Genomic DNA, 17,834 nt, shown 5'->3' with positions numbered 1-17,834 from the left:
TTCGGCTAAAACAAATATGAACCAATGGTGAAATCTAAAAAATCCCTCCCCCAGTTCTGTGGGCGTGGTTGGTGGTGGTGGGGGTCATGTGACTGGGTGAGCATGGCCAACTTTTGTTTTCACTTTCAGCTTTTTAAAAAGCTTTTAAAAGCATTTTTTCCCCCTGCCAGTTTGAGCAAACCGGCAGAGAAAAAAATGCTTTAAAAAGCAGGAAAAAAGCTTCCAACAATTGCACGACTCACAGCTGAGCTGGCAACCCTCGGAAGCTTTTTTTTACTACCGGTTCGCAGAACCAAGGTCAATCATCCCTACTGGTTCAGCCGAACCAGGCCGAACCGGGAGGATTTCACCCCTGATGTGAACCCAAAAAGAATACTTCACTTCAGTCAAGTTGTTGTGAAACATTGTTTCTACACAGCTCTACAAAGCACTGTTTCTCGGCACTGCAGGATCCTTCCCCACTATCTGAAGGGCTTCTGAGCATGCATTCATTTTTGTGAAAGGGAAGTAGCTGGGCAAAGAGAAGCAGGCCACCTAGACAGTTCAATTTATTGTGATGCAGCCGGGGTGGGGTGGGGCTGCAACTGGTTTAACAACCGGTTCGGCGATCGCGTGCTTGTGCGCAGCATTCAAAATACAGCCATTTGAAGCTCAGCTGCTTACCTTCTAAGGCAACTCCTTAGGTAAGTAGAACAGCGGAGGCAGAGAAAACAGCTGTGCCGCATCAATCAGCTGAGCCAGAAAGAAGGAAATATAGGAAAGGATAGGGCAGGGTCGGGAGGGCGGGGCCAACTGATCATCAGAACTACCAGTTTGCCTGAACCGGTCTGAACCGGCAGCAGCCCAACCACTGGATGCAGTGGGATTTCCCTCTACTAATCCACAAAGCAGCCCCATTTTGTGCAGTCAGGAAAAAAAAAATCATTTCTGAAATAAAGTGCTCATACAATATAACGAGACAGGACTGTCACACTAAAGTATACCTTCCTTAAACACAGGAAACAGCGTTATCATCTAGGAAGGCTTTTGAACCAAGACATCCTCTCTATTGGATTGGTTATAGCTCTCTCCTTCTTTTCCTTATCCTGCTTTTGCTTGGTAAAGCATTTTCCAAGTGGCTCTTTCATAAAGAGAATGTATGAGTGCGTGCGCACACACACATACATGCACGCACACACACACACACCCTTAATGGAAATACACCGCAGGTATAATACAATAATACAATAGTAGAGTTGGAAGGGACCTTGGAGGTCTTCTAGTCCAACCCCCTGCCTAGGCAGGAAACCCTATACCGTTTCAGACAAATGGCTATCCAACATCTTCTTAAAGACTTCCAGTGTTGAGCATTCACAACTTCTGGAGGCAAGCTGTTCCACTGATTAATTGTTCTAACTGTCAGGAAATTTCTCCTCAGTTCTAAGTTGCTTCTCTCCTTGATTAGTTTCCACCCATTGCTTCTTGTTCTACCCTCAGGTGCTTTGGAGAATAGTTTGACTCCCTCTTCTTTGTGGCAACCCCTGAGATATTGGAACAATATCTAGTATGTCTAGAAGGAACAGGGGTGACATGATAGCAGTGTTCCAATATCTAAGGGGCTGCCACAAAGAAAAGGGGGGGGGTCAACCTATTCGCCAAAGCACCCTGAAGACAGGGCAAGAAGCAAAGGATGGAAACTAATCAAGGAGAGAACCAACCTAGAACTAAGGAGAAATTTCTTAATAGTTAGAACAATTAATCAATGGAACAACCTGCCTCCAGAAGTTGTGGGTGCTTCAACATTGGAGGTTTTTAAGAAGAGATCAGGACAATGATTTGTCTGAAATGGTATAGGTTTTCCTGTATGAACAGGGGGTTGGCTAGAAGATCTCCAAGGCCCCTTCCAACTCTGTTGTTTTGTTAGCATAACTAGGCCCATGTTATACAACTGATTCTAGGAAGCAGCAGTGAAATGGTAAATCAATCCTTCCCTAGAAGCACAGAGCAGTTGGTTCCCTCGTATCAGCAGCCTATCATTGCATGATTAAGTTCTTACCAGACTTTTTAGTAAGGGCAACCTTCCTGATCTGGTAACTACTCAGAGCAAGCCAAATACACAGAGTCAATCTATGAACATTTAATCTCTGCAGAGAAGGCAGATTAAGGGTATAATTGACCCATATAATCTGCCTATCATCTCCAGTCAAATGCTTCCTACTTCCGGTTTAGGCTGACGGTCTGGGTGGTTGAATGGGAGGGGGGTATCAAAGAAAGCAATCAGGGAGTGCATATTACTGGGACTGTGGATCTCATCAAAGTTCGAGATGGTTTTTTAATCACTGATCTCGGAGCCTGCCAGACTTAAGCAGATGAGCTAGCTGGTAAGCACATCTGCCTTAATCCTGATCTTCTGCTTGGACAGGCTTGTGTCTTCAAGGAATATAAGGGGTGGGGGGAGAAAAATAAATTAATTTTTGTTTAGATCTTTGCATTCTTAGGAGCTTCAGTGGATGATTTGATTTCTCATATCAGAAAACATGCTCTTTTTCTTTTAAGAAGTATGTTTGAGCAAGGGACAGGCTAAGGAATTAATCGTCTGGATTGAGGAGTTAGAAAGGCCATCTGCACCATTTGTGGCTTCATGACTTATTCCCCTGTACTTTGTGGCCTGCTTTCCATATTCATAATGCTATATATCTGCAGTACTGATATTAAGATAAAGGTTCCCGTCGCATATATGTGCTAGTCGTTCCCGACTCTAGGGGGTGGTGCTCATCTCCATTTGAAAGCCGAAGAGCCAGCACTGTCTGAAGACGTCTCTGTGATCATGTGGACAGCATAACTAAACGCCAAAGGCGCACGGAACATTGCTACCTTCCCACCAAAGGTGGTCCGTATTTTTCTACTTACATTTTCTACGTTCTTTTGAACTGCTAGGTTGGAAGAAGCTGGGACAAATAATGAGAGCTCACTCCTTTATGCAGCGTTAGGGATTTGAACCGCTGAACTGCCGACCTTCTGATCGACAAGCTCAGCATCTTAGCCACTGAGCCACTGCAGTACTGATATTAGAGCACTGCAAATTGTTTGAAATAGGTGCTTTAGGATCTGCGAGAGTGCAGATCAAGCTTTATTTGGGGAACGGTTAAAGAAGTGTCTTTCTAAAATCCCGTGGCTACCTCAGAAGGTCTCTTGGATTTCTCCACATGAGTACTCTCACACACCTGCTTCTCTTGGGGAGATGGCCAGGAGCAGCTTTGGATCAGGTTTGTGAACCTGGCCAAAGATGTGGCTGCTTTAATGATTCAAAGGTAGCTGCTTTGCATGTGGTCCCACGTAGTCAAAGGATTTGCCCCGCTGTTAATGAATACAGTGGTTTTCATGACAGGATTAGTGGTGATTGAGATTTTTCAGAGTCAAGGGTGAGGCCAAGGTGAACTAGACGTGACAGTAATTTAGCTGCCAATTTTTCTTTCCTGGAAGAAAGGGGACTGAGAGAGCAAACTGAATGAAGGAAACTCTGAATTGCAATGGTCAATGTTCAGAAAGGAAGCCTTGTAACTAATATTTGCAATGGGGAATGAACTTCCCTTGGTGCTCTAGCCTCACTGCACTGTTCATCTACCCTTGGATTCTTCTAGTGATTCTGCTCTACATTATGCATTAAGGCGTAATGTAACGATAAACATATGTAGGTATAGGTATAGGTAGACGCATGTATAGGTAGATGCTATAGTGTCTGCTATACACATGCTATAGTGTATGTGTATCTGCACCATTGTTAGCATGCAGTAGCATCTGCAAAGATACATTCTTTTTGTTGCCTCTATATAAACATAGGGAGATGCAATCTGGGTTGTTGTTTTTTTAAGAAGATAATTTTTCTTTAGCGCCTTTGAGTCAGAGTTGGCTCTTGGCAGATGCTTGGATTAGTCCCTGCAGTTTTCTTGGCAAGATTTTGGAAAAAGGTTTGCCATTGCCTTCTTCCTGGAGCTGAGAGAGAGAGACTGGCCCAAGGTCATCCATCTGGCTTTGTGCCCAGGCCAGTTTCTAGCCTGATGCCTTAACCACTTACACAAAATTGGCTATAATATAGCTTGCAATTAAATATATGGCAAGAGTCCAGGGTATCTGAGGAGTCATCTCATCCCAATGGACCTGTCTGCTAAGGAATCCCAGGAGGTGGGGTCAAGGAGAAGAGCCCTTTCTGCTGTGGTCCTGATCCTGTGGAACTCCCTATCACTGGAGGTGACAACTGCTCCCACACTTTTGGCCTTCCAGAAGGATGTTAAAACTTGATTTTGCCTATTGGCTTGGGGCCTTGAAAGAGGTTGTTTACTGCTGGAAGTGGTTGATCTCATCCACTTCCAGTGGATGAGATCAAGTGGAAGAAGACCTCATCCCCGTGCTGTCCATCTCCTTGGGTCTGCTTTTTTGCATAGTTTAAATTTTTTTAATTTGCATAGTTATAATTGCTTTTCTCTTTCTCTTTTTATGATCTGTAAGCTGCCCAGTGTCACCTTATTTGTGACTTATAAAAATTTAATAAATAAACAAATTATGATTTATATATGAACATATAACAGTCCACACTGATGTATTGATATATGAATAAGAGACCAACCTGAACAGCTCCTCCCTCTTATCCACTCTGTGGTTTAGAGCTTGTTTGAAGAGAGTCTCCCTGGTTTGTTGAAACACAACCTACATAACTACTGGGACAGGAGTTTGTGGTTTAAAGCCAATCAGGCATCACCAATCAGGATTGTCAAACAGAGTTCAATTTCACTTCCAAAGTAGGATTGTAGACCAGCGGTCCCCAACCATTCTGGCTTGGCAGCCTGGGGGGGGGGGGGGGGGAGAGGATAGGTCCTTGCAAGGGTTAGGTAGATGTGCGTAGCTCCATTTGTGTCAAGGGAAGCTTTGCCCAGGAACGCAAGACAGCCATCACTTGCACAAGGGGAGCTAGGGAAAGTCGTTGCTGCTTGTGCAAGGGGAGCGGCCACCATGAGTGCAAGATGGCTGCTGCACATGCTTGCCTGCCACCTGTGTGGTCCAGTTCCAAACCGGTTGTGACCTGATAGTGGGCCACGGCCCAGGGGTTGTAGTCCCCTGTTGTAGACAATTTCCTAGGGTTTTTTCAAAAAAAAAAGTCTATACTGAATCTCCCATGTTGATAGGAAGAAGGATAGGAAACGGGGAGTGGGAAAACCAATGTCAGTCCTAACTGACTGTAATTTGTAGCTCCCCAAATGCTGTCTCCGTGGTAGGAGGCCGCATGTCAGCTCCGGCCAGCCCAGAGGCCTGGAGCTGCCATTCAGGGGAGAAAACCGGGCCAGCTGCCAAGACTCACCAGGCTTCACTCCTCCACAAACAGCTGAGTAAATCTACAAAGCTGACTGACAACAATCCACGATTAATTGCCGAGTGGTTTTTGTTCTCGGTTACGAGGGGATGGGTGTGCACGCGTGTGGGGTGCAGGTTATCCTAATTACTAAGTAACTATAAAAGGTGGTTTATTCATTGCCTTAGTGCTTTGTTGGTCAGTTTTGTTGGTCAGACCTAGTTATTTGCGGGATCGCATTCTGCCCCATACATCCCTGAGACCAATTCGCTCTCACAAAGAGGGACTCCACCGGGTGCCGTCCACCAGGCAGTGTCAGAGGGCGGCGCCCAGGAGTAGGGCCTTCTCTGTGATGGGCCCAGCCCTCTGGAATGACCTCCCTCCAAATATCAGGATAACGACCGATCTCCGTTCCTTCCGCACGAAACTCAAGACCCACCTGTTCCAACTAGCTGGCCTGGCTTAACTAGAACCTCTAACCTCCCTGGCAATTTTTAATACTGTAAATGTAAATTTTGGGTTTTTGAACTGTTTTAACTGTTTTAACTTATGGCTATTTATTTTGACTTAGTGGCTTGTACTTGCATCTGTATTGTTAAGCATTGATGTTACCTCCTTCATGCCACACTTGTATATTTGATTGTACGTCACCCCGAGTCCCTTTGCGGAGAGGGGGCGACTGATAAGTCGAATTAATAATAATAATAATAATAATAATAATAATAATAATAATAATAATAATAATAATAATAATAATAATAATAGTTTGTGCCGAAGGAAGAATACAAACTGCATTTCAAACCGTTTCTGTGTTTGGCTGTTTTCATTACCCTTCGGAACCTGACACCAACAACTTAACCATTACTCCATGCTGGCTCAAACAATGAAATCACCTTTGTGAAACAATTAAAAAAAAAAACCCAGAATCCAAGATCAGATTTCATAACCATGGAAACTTTGTACTTTGGTATTGAAGAAGGATCCTGAGAATACCAAGAATATGTTGGAAAATAAGCGAAGCATCAACAAATCAAACCAAGTTTTCACTTAAGGCATACATGGTCAGGCTGAAATTATCCTATTTCAGGCACATTCTGCAATAGGTCCAGCTCTCTGGAAAAGTCTTTAATTCTTGTAAAAGTAAAAGAAAAAGAACCCTTTATTATTATCATTAACCCTTCGGAACCTGACATCAAAGACAGATAACATGGTAGAAGGGTGGGTTCTGGCCTGCTCTACTGCCGGTTCGCTTGTGCGTGCGTGCACAGGCTGGACGCGTGCTGTGAGAGCATGCACAATTCAATTAAAATTGTTCTGCACATGCGCAGAACTCAAAAACAAGATGGCGGCAGCCACGACGGCGCCAGGGAACCAGTTCGGGGGCATGGCAGGCCTGGGCTGCTGCCAGTTCCAGTGACCCAGGCCACCATACCACTACCAGTTCGGCCAAACCGGGCTGAACTGGTAAGAACTCACCTTTGACATGGTTATATTTCTCACCCCAACTTCCGGTTTCATTAGTAGATGCCAAGATTCCTAATGGACCACAAAGAAACTGCATCTCTACCAAATTCTGATTTTTAACCCATTTATGGACTTGATTTAAGGTGAGGCCTTGATAATATAGTGGGATTCATTAGCTACCATATGGGATCAGAATTTTGTCTAGGCAATGGAAGATGTTAAACTACCTTACATAACCTAAATCATCAGTGTGTACAGTGAAAATACATCCTCAAGGAATAGCATATAAATATGTGGATGGATATATCTGGCCCTAAACTACAACAGTATATTATAAATGATCCTTTCTTTCTCGTTACTCCTTCTCTGTGGCTAGAATTTTAATGGATAAGAAAAAAAATTGTTGTATTTCAATAAGCAGTTCTTGGAAAATAAAATGACCCTTATTAGGTGCTGATTGTAGGACATCACAATGTCCTCTGATACTCTGTATCAAAATTTTGATGGCTTTTTTCCATAATAAATTTAAGTTACAGAACAAATGTGATTCAATGGTGGACTGCAAAGTAATATTTAAATATTTTTCTGCAAATGCTAATATTCATCAAGGAGAATAATCCTGCTATCCTAACCCATAGGAACAAGGCTTTATAAAGGAAATGAGTATTATGCAGTAGAAAGTGGACGATTTTAGGAATAAAAGAAAAAAACAAAGCAATATTAAGAGTTCAGTAAATGTATTAAAAACAAAATTAATAGAATGTCATTTAAAAAATATTCCAGGCAGGGAAGGTAAAGAATCAAATGGAAAGAGAAGAGAGAATAAACATTTGTTGTTGATTTGGCATTTCTGATTCTGAAATAAGCCAAGCTAATTTGTCAATTGGCCAGGTTCATAGGCATTAAAATGGCTTCATCCAACTTGATACCCTCCAGATCTTTGATCATTTGTCACTCAGCAGGCACTAGTGCAGTGATGGCGAACCTATGGCATGTGTGCCCAAAGTGGCACGTAAAGCCATGTGGGCCTGGCACGCACGGCATTGCCCATTCCTCTTCTGGATTTCTGGCGTGCATGGGCATACGAAGATCAGCTGGCCTTCTTGCATGCGGCAATGCCGAAAACTGGAAGAGCTGGTCTTCCGTTTTCCTGTCTGAGTATGCGCGCGGGCCAGCTGATTGTTGTGTGTGCAGGCGTGGCAGTAACTGGAAGACTAGCTGGCTGGCATGCATATGTGCGCCGGAAACTGGATGTTCACTTTCAGGCGGGCATATGCACCCTGAGCAGTTCCTCTTCCGGGTTGCGGTCCAGATAAATGCGTGCATGCACTCCCGTTTCAGCACTTGGTGCTAAAAAGGTTTGCTATCATTGCACTAGTGGAACTTGTAAGCCAAATACCTGGACAGGGCTAGGTTGGACAAAGTCTGTTTTAGGATAAGAGAAGGATGAATTCTTGTATCCTGTGAAAGCTGAAGGTGAAAATGCTTATGTCATCTCAAATAGCAACAACCAAAATCCATATGAAACCAGTTTACCATGATTAAAAAGAATGTAATGATTAGTTGTGCTTTCTCAAATAAGATGGTGACTGGGAAATGATGAGATACTGGGAATTGTTGTATTTACTATATTTCTTCAGAAAAGACATCACCACAGTATGTGTGTGAACTAAAAACTAAGGGTTTGGGGCAAAAAGACCTCATTCTTTTTGCAGGAAAGTGGTCCCTCTCTAGTGAAGTCTTGTGTATATAGTGGATGTTTTTGGATTTTACAAAAAGCAAGGACCCGAATGGGCAAGGTGTTTATTCCCAAAAGGGAACATCAATAATATTATAGGCAAGGTTCTTAGTAGTACAATCAAGCCCATACAATGGAGCTTCAAATAAAACTCTCAGTGATCCTCCACCATTGCCATTATGGGGCAGTTGGGAGTCTTCATTCAAACAACATTCAGAGATGTCCACAGGATGGGAACGAAAACATCAAGATGGTCATCCCAACCATGTGATCAAAACGCCTTCCCCCCCCTTTTTTTTTACAATGTATGAAAAAAAAGCTTGGGGCTTTGATTGTATGGTTGTGGCTTCCATTTTGACTTTGACTCCCTCTGTGCAGACACCCCTAAAAACATTTCAAGAGCCACAGGTTCCCTTTCTATGCTTTACCACTTTTGGGGTGAAATGTTCCTCAAAAGGTACACAAGCCGTGGCTCTAACCCAGGTGTTGTGCGGCATATACCCGTATCTTCCTATGGGGTCTGTATGGTTTGTAGATGTGCCTCAAGTCAATTACCTTTTATAATATCGTTCCTGTTCTGCCATGAGGCCTCTAGACAAAAATGCATTTATTTATTAAACAGCCTTTCTTTTCCTCTCTATATAAATGGTACCCAAGGCACTTATTCATATCAACTGTGATACGGCTGTGATGTGATGGAACCGAAATATTTCAGATACTTATTCCATTTGAGAAGTTCAGGGCAATTCGGCTGAGATACAAACTGGAAAATGTTCAGTGCAAAGGCTACCCTTGAAAAGAACAATCCCTGGAAATGTTTTGCTAACTGGAGAATTTTTACAGGGAGACAGGGAGAGGGATAGCAAGTCTGTAATGGAGAGAAAAGGACTGCCTCAAGTGGAAAGGTGATTTGCGTCTCACATTTAAACTCTCTTAAGAGGAAAGGAATCTCTGGGGAGCTTTATGTATGAGTGAGGCATTCTCGGGGGATATGGGTCATGCTAGTAGATATACACAGGAAGATTATTTGACTCCAATTCATGCCACTTGATATAATGTGATAAAACATTTGACATGGGAGATAAGTTCCATTTTAATCTTGCGGGGGGGGGGGGGAAGGAGGACTGAACAAAGAGAATTATGCAGTTGGAAGAGGCTTCAGTGGGAAGGAAAATGGGAATAAAGACGAGAATCAATCATAAGAGGAATTGGGAAAATCTGGGGAAGGCGGACACGGCAGACAAACAGCTTTTCAATCCAATGTAAGCAAGAAAACAGGTAAAACAAACCTGCAGAGAATCTGAATTGGGATACCAGAACACAGGGGAGGGCAGAGAACTTAGAGCACGGATAGCAAAGACAAAGGCAGCTGTTGTACAATTACACAAACACATACACAAAGAAACATGCATTCCTAACAAGTACCTGGAGCAAGAATATTAAGCACCTGCTGTGGGGTGGAATGCTAGGCTATACAATTACTGTCAGGACAAAAAAATGTATTCTAGAGGCAAAAATAAAGCACCAGAAAGGTGAAGAAACTGTGAAATGCACGACATTCAAATAAAATTGCAGTTCATTCTTTAAAACAATTGGGTGCTACATCCTCTTTCATAGTTGGAATTACATCCAACCTCAGAGTTAACCTCATTTATTCAGATTGGAAAATGGATACAGAAACCTTCCAATATTTTCAAACTACTTTTTTAATTTTTGAAAAAATGGGCCAAATCAGGGTTAAAGTTTCTGGTCCTTCAGTAAAAAGTTTTACTTGTCATCGGATCACACATGCACTTTTACCTGAGGGTTCACCTTCTCTCCCAGTTGGGGAACAAGACTTTAAGGCTAAGAAAATATGGCTGATACATTCTTACGTCAAAGTGATAAGCATTGATTTAAGATGCTCTTATCCTAAAATCTAAACAGAGGGAAAGTAAGCTAAAGTGGCTTGAGATAAGGCATTAGAGCAGACAAGTAGCAGATAAGTTGAGTACCATTCAGAAAAAAAAAAGGGGGGGGGAACAGAAATTTCCTTCAAAAATAAAAGAGAAAATAAAACAAAAAAAAAAGGAAAAAAGAGACTACTATCATTGATCATTTCTCTCAAAATGTGACTTATCCTCCTGTCTCATTTTGTCACATTTTGCAGCTCCCCCTCTTGGATCTCCAAGGAGGAGGGGGCATTTACTTACATCAAATAACCTTTCTATATACATCTCCTCATTGACCTTATCACGCAGAATGTCCTGAGAATGGCGTACGAAGGTCACGTAGGCATCAGCAACATCCATCCCTGGTTTCTGTACAGAGAAAAAGAGTGAGAAGGAGAGAAAATTAAAAAGGAAACAAGGAGGGGAGAAGCATGAACATGGCATATCTTCAAGACAGTCTGTTTATTCAGTGGTGAGCATCTTCTACTATATTCTCCTTCTATTTCTCTTCACATTACAGCTGAGGGAGCTATTCTAGTTGACACATTGAGACTTATTTAGGAATCAGCAAAACCTTTTGGCTGTATGTAGCAGGTAACTAAAGCACCTAAGTGTTGGTTTGCATAGCTCAAATAACTCTTTCTGTCTCTCTCAGTCCTTTCTTCTCTTCTTGACTTAATTAGCACAGTGTTTCTCAAACTTAGCAACCTTAAGATTCATGGACTTCAACTCCCAGAATTCCTCAGCCAGCATAGCTAGCTGGGGAATTCTGGGAGTTGAAGTCTATACATCTTAATCTTCCCAAGATTGAGAAACACCGAATTAACACAACAACCACCCATGTGGCTTCATCATCACCTCCTTAGAATCCTCTTCTCCAAGAAAATACTCTCTATTCTAATAGGAAAAAGGGAACCCTCAGACCTATTCAAATCTAATGGGCCAAATCAGTGGTGAAATTCATTTTTTTTTTAAAAAAAATACCGGTTCTGTGGGTGTGGCTTGGCGGGTGTGGCAGAGGAAGGATATTGCAAAATCCCCATTCCCTCCCCACTCCTGGAGGAAGGATATTGCAAAATCTCCTTTCCCACCCTACTCTGGGGCCAGCCAGAGGCAGTATTTGCCGGTTCTCTGAACTACTCAAAATTTCTGCTACCAGTTCTCCAGAACCTAGAATTTCACCCTTGGGCCAAAGATTCTTGAAATTCATTTTATATTCAGTTTTGAATACCCAATCAAACACATGTGTTTAAAAATAAAATATCATTTGGAGTAATTGCTAAATCCTCCCCCCCCCAAATCTATTACCTACCTGTCAAAAACACAAACACCAAAAACATTCATGTGATAGATAAAGGTTGCCAGTGTATAGTTGCTGATGGAAATGAGATACCTTACTTCAGCGCAATGAAGGTAACAGATCTTTAATTCTAGCTAATTTGGGTTAGATTTTTATCGTAAACATTATTTCCAATGCATTTGCAACTTTCTGTGTGGGAATTATAAACAGCAAGACTGCCTTCTGAGTAAGCAAGTATAAAACTGCTCCATTCATCTCCTGCCATTCCAGTGAAGCTGCAACACACCAATTTCCCTTAAATCTGAACGTATAAAGTTTGCAAGATATGTGATGATTGTGACAGTCTGTATTACACTCACCAGAATCTAATAAGGGGGGAAAATTTGGGGGGTAAAAACAATCACTAAGTAAGTTACATGCTTTGATATAATGGAATCAAACTCTTCTCAAAGGAAACCCATTAAAATGCTAAAATAAGAGTCATTATAAACACTGCCACACAATTCTTAAATGTTGGTGGCACGTGGGAAGTTTCATAATAACGGGTGTCATTACTTTTATTACTGTGTTTTACTGCAGATCACAAAGTATCATTTCTCAATGAGATGTGATTGTCATCCACTGTAAATTGAAGTTAGTTAACACCCATTTTCTGGGTGAAAATTAGGAAGTTTGAGAAGCAGTAGGACGGTGTGTGCATCACTTAGTGTGTGTGTGTGTGTGTGTGTGTGCGTGCGTGTGCGTGCACATGCACCTTTGTGCACGTGTGCGCGCGCGCGCATTTGTGTATATAAACTTAGAAATACAATTATCAAGCAAAGGGCAATGATTGGCTCTAAGACGCCAGTAACATTTTTAACACCTACTGAAACAATGACAAGGTATTAATTTAAAAAAAAACCAACCCAACAATGAGAACAATATACAGTAAAATATGATGGTGATATTTTTTCAAGGCAATTTCCAGCAAGTGAATTGCACTAAGGCTGTAAATAATAATAATAATAATAATAATAATAATAATAATAATAATAATAATAATAATAATAATAATAATAATAATGGCACAAACCAGCAGTGGTAATTCCAGTGGTGATCGGCACACTGGGTGCCATTCCAAAAGCACTGGAATTACATTTAAAACAGTTAAAAATTGACAAAATCACCATCAGTCAAATGCAAAAGGCTGCACTGATTGGATCTGCACACATATTACGAAAAAACGTTACGACGTCCTAGGCCCCTGGGTGGGGCCCGACTAGTAATTAATGCCAAATCCGGCGAAAAAACTGGCCGCTGTGATACAATCGTATAATAATAATAATAATAATAATAATAATAATAATAATAATAATAATAATAATAATAATAATAATAATAATAATAATAATAATAATAATAATAATAATAATAATAATAGAGTGTTGTCCCGATTGTAATCGGAGCCCTTGGAGCAATACCTAAAGGGCTACCTCGCTATTTGGAAATTCTAAATTTACCTGACTTGAACATTCTGATTCTACAAAAAACCACCCTACTTGGAACAACTTATATCCTCCGATGTTACCTTAACAGTTCCTAGGTCCTTGGTTAGGACTCCAGCTGTTAGGCTACCAACCAGCCCCAAAGGCTGTGAATCTCACCAAAGATTAACCACATAATAATAATAATAAAAATAAAAAAAACATCATATATTTAAAAGAAGATACTTGGTTGATACCTAGGACGCTGAGCAACCCATATCAATCATTAGCACACGGAATGGCACAGCTAACCTAAAGATGCTGTAAATCCAAGGCGGTAATGATAAGCATCCCATCATCTTGTAGGGTGGTATAAAAATTTAACAAATAAATAAATAAATCCAATTCTCTACTACTTTCTTCTTGTTTTCCTCTTTAACGATGACATTTCTGCATGTGTGCATGCATAAAGGAGGAGAGGATTTCTGATATTACAGGAAGCGAGGTTCTTATTGTCATTTTAGAAAAAAATAGCTGAGCTAGAAAAATGACAATATTGGAAATGTGATTTTGACATGCCTAAGCCATGGTGTTCTGGTTTACTTTCCTTCTTTGTATGCAAAGCCATTATTAATACTGAGTTAATTGTTAAGATGGCTTTTTCTGCAAGATTATCCTGCCCAGGTAGGAAAAAAAAAATTGAGTTTGAACTAGAGGAAAATGTCTGCCAAACTTTGCTGCCTTATAATGTTCAGTGGGCATGTATAATGTTACATGTGTATTGTAATGTTCAGTGAAGGGACAAGACGCTGAGCTTGTCGATCAGAAAAGTCGGCAGTTTGAATCCCTAGCGCCGTGTAACAGAGTGAGCTCCCGTTACTTGTCCCAGCTTCTGCCAACCTAGCAGTTCGAAAGCATGTAAAAATACAAGTAGAAAAATAGGGACCACGTTTGTGCGCCTTCGGCGTTTAGCCATGCCAACCACATGACCACGGAGACATCTTCAGACAGCGCTGGCTCTTCAGCTTTGAAACGGAGATGAGCACCACCCCCTAGAGTCAGGAACAACTAGCACATGTGTGCGAGGGAAACCTTTACTTTTACCTCAATGTTCAGTGGAGGGTCTGGAGGTCTTTATCTTCCATCTCACTCTACTTTAAAGAGTGGGTTGTGAAGCTAAAATGGGATATCAGGAATATCTCACTGGACTTTATGAATGAGCAGGACATATTTTGGGTGAATAGATATGCAACATTATATAATAAAAATCAATACTTAGGACAAATTAGAAAACAAAAGGAATATAACATATACTTAACTTTTCTCTGCCTTTTTCTCATAAAGATATATTAAAGGAAATTTCTCACTCAGCCAGAGTCTATATAATTTATCTTTACTTTCTGTGCACAACTTAATAAATATGGATATATGTACACACAATTTGGAAATGAAAATTTAGAACAGGGACTCTTATCTGTAAATCCTCAAAATCAAACGCCTGCAATTGTCTCCCGCTTTAACAATCATAATCCCTGACTACAACTTAAACTTAATTTAACTTGCACTTTAACTTAATTTAAATGTTAATTTCAGATATGCAGAGTGCTTTGCCTGATATCTTTGAGGACTCTTTACAATCTAATCCAAGCTCTAAATAATGGGCTGCAGCACCATTTACTATTTTTTTTTTTAAAAAAGGATTAATAAAGTTATTTTGCAGAAAAGTCTTCAGCCTGGTCTTTAATATATAGGTATTGCTTATCTACCACTCACCATCTTCCCCTCAAAAATTATTTCTGCCTTAAAGTTAAAAGGCTGTTTAGGAAAATAAATATTAAAATGAGGGTTAACACATTCAAGATTGGGCTGTAAAGGAGAGAGAGAGAAATATGCACTCTCATACTTGCATGATTGTCAACATAGATTTACAGTAAAGTAGAATTAGCTCGTGTGGTTGTGATTCCTATCTGGTTTTCCTGTGTGGTTGACATCAATCTTGTAAGCATGAAAGTACAATCACACACACACACACACACACACACACAAACTTGCTTTAGAGCCTGAGAAACAAGGGATGGTCTCTTCTGAGCTTATTGCCCTATCCGCTATCCAACTGTGGGCTCTGCTATCTCTTTTTGGGCTGTTCCCTTGGCAGTGTCTCTTTGCCCAGACTCCCAAAGACTTTCTTACAGTCTCCCCTTATTCACTTTCATCCAATGAAAGAATCCTACAACATGCTTGGTCCTCACATTTCTCTAGGTACCATTGTCTGTCTTTTCCCATTCCCCAAACTTTTGGAGACACCTTTGAAATCAGCTCCTTCTTCTGCTTTGCCTCTGGGAAAATTGGATGGCCTTTAAAAAGGTTATTTTAATCAACTTTTATGCAGGTAGGTAGCTTTTAGGCTATATTGGCATTGGATTGAATAGAGACACTGCAGTATTATAGAGTGTCAATACTTATAGGCTTTCAACACATATGGAAGTTCTGTTTATCTTGTCTTAGTTGTAAATATTTAATTTATTGGACTGTTGATTAAGTTGTGCCTTAATTTTATTGGGTGAAATTACTATAATTTCCTTTTGATTTGTGCCAAGACTTTGCAACGGTTCAGAAATTCCTTCTCCTCTTCCCTTGTGTGGAAGCTTATAGCATGGTTGTTTTATTTGGTTTTATATTCTATGCAAGCTGCTAAGGGTTCCCCCCACCCCAAAAGTGATCGGATAGCAATGTGATTGATAAATAAATAAATAAAATAAATAAATGAAAATAAACTCATAATAACAGTAACAGTAATAGTTTCATATTGCATTGTGTAACGGTAAAACAAGCTGCTGGAACTGTTTGCCACGGAAGGTAAAACAAACATAATTCCGTTTCAGCCCACTCATTCTAGCTTTGTTTGTCTACCACTTTAAACATCTGAGCACCTGCTAAGTCTGGATCCTGATGTAGAACTTTTATTCATTTCAAACAATGTTATGTCGGGCTTTACTGTATTTCAGGCCCTCTCCAATTACTGGGTCATTCCTGGAAGAAAGAGCACAAAACCTAAGGAAGCCTCCTGGTAAAGAAAGAGGCCCATCAGATTTGTACCCTGTAATAACAATGAGAATCAATCTAGTGCCAGTTTCTCTGATTTGAGTTGCTGTTCCTTGTTAGGAGCTCAAGGACTTTCACATCAGCATTCTTACACTCTGCCTTCATTTTTACAGAGTAACGTTCTTCCATCCAAAATGAAGATTTACCTGCCTGTTTCCTTCTTTGACCTCACATGCCTTTTCCTCCAGGCTAATCCCATGTTTAGCCTGCCTCCATGTCAGCCTTGGAAACCTTCACTCACTTTAAGATGTTGACAATGACAATGTGATCCAACAGGAACTTCCTAGAGCAGTGATGGCGAACCTTTTCGGCACCGAGTGAAACGTCGTGTGCATGTGCTTGTCGGGGCCGCGATCTGGAAAAGCTGGACTTCCGGGTTTTAGCACGCATGTGCGCCAGTCAATCAGCTGGGTGGTGTGCATGCTCAGGCCAGTTTTTGGCAACGCTGCACGGACAATGCTTTGGAAAAGCCAAACCTCTGAATTCTGGTGCGCATGCGTGCCGGGTGATCAGCTGGCTGGCGCACAGGTGCACACCGGTTTTCGGCACTGCCATGCATCCAAAGGACAGCTGATCATCGCATGCACATGCATGCCATAAACCTGAAAGTCAAACAGGCAAACCCATGTGTGCCGGGCAACATGGCTTCGCATGCCACTTTGGGCACACGTGCCATAGGTTTCCCATCACGGTCCTAGAATCTCTGAAACTGCATTATAAACTTTGCTTACTCTTATCTCCTTCTTGAGGTCTCTCTTTGCAAAAAATAAAGGTCAGGTTACAGCCAATTCATACCAGTCCTTAAAAGTTCTTCCACATCTCAAAGAGGAGTGATCATGTTTTATGATCTGGGACAGATAATTTACTGCATGGCTGCATGGTTATAATGAAAGACTTTGCAAATTTTCATCATCTTTGTTCCATATTTTTCACCTCATAACATTTACTTTTAACATATGTTTTATTGGACCAGACTTCCCAAAGATCACTGAGAAAGATCCAAAAAAGGATCAGCTCTCATAAACTTTTGATGAAAAATCTCATTATCATTCTTGTTTCAGAGAAGAGCCAATCATTGAATCATTGTAAAAAGGCATCACTTCCATTACAAAGAGGGTGGGAGGGAAAAAAATAAAAAAGAGAGTGCTATATTTAAATAAAGCTTACAGGCACATCCACGTATTTGGAAGCTGCTTTCACCTAAAATAGAAACACAGCAGACATTAAATTTGTTACTTTTACACTAATAAAATAATATAGGAAAACAAATAATGGTACTTGCAGCATTGTTAGAAAATAACAAGTGACAAGTTAAATTTATATGGCAGGCACATATACACACACATATATATCCAACATGCAATTCCCTTCTGAAGTAAGCTACCTTGTGCAAAGTGCAGAAATAAATTATGAACTGAAGGAGTAAAGGCATTAGAGAGGGAAGGGAAATACAACTGTATCTGGTTTACACCAACAACATTCATTATACCACTCCAGATACAAGTAGTCCTTG

At 40.9% G+C, this 17,834-nt stretch overlaps 1 protein-coding gene across 7 annotated transcripts in view; it reads right to left on the bottom strand.

Annotated features, from left to right (window-relative positions):
• Positions 1 to 17,834, bottom strand: part of CADPS (calcium dependent secretion activator) — a 492,613-nt gene that overhangs the window by 55,269 nt on the left and 419,510 nt on the right. For all 7 annotated transcript variants that reach the window (XM_081935645.1, XM_081935646.1, XM_081935641.1 and 4 more), the window contains 2 exons: positions 17,489 to 17,521; positions 10,718 to 10,825 (listed from right to left, as the gene is read on the bottom strand). In XM_081935645.1, coding sequence (XP_081791771.1) covers positions 10,718 to 10,825; positions 17,489 to 17,521 — 141 coding nt within the window. The remainder of the gene's footprint in view (positions 1 to 10,717; positions 10,826 to 17,488; positions 17,522 to 17,834) is intronic.

This window comes from Natrix helvetica, assembly GCF_964273705.1.
Source record: "Natrix helvetica genome assembly, chromosome: 1".
NCBI classification, from domain to species: domain Eukaryota; kingdom Metazoa; phylum Chordata; class Lepidosauria; order Squamata; family Natricidae; genus Natrix; species Natrix helvetica.
Note: the sequence above shows the minus strand (reverse complement) of the source record. Positions and strands in the feature narration are given on the sequence as shown.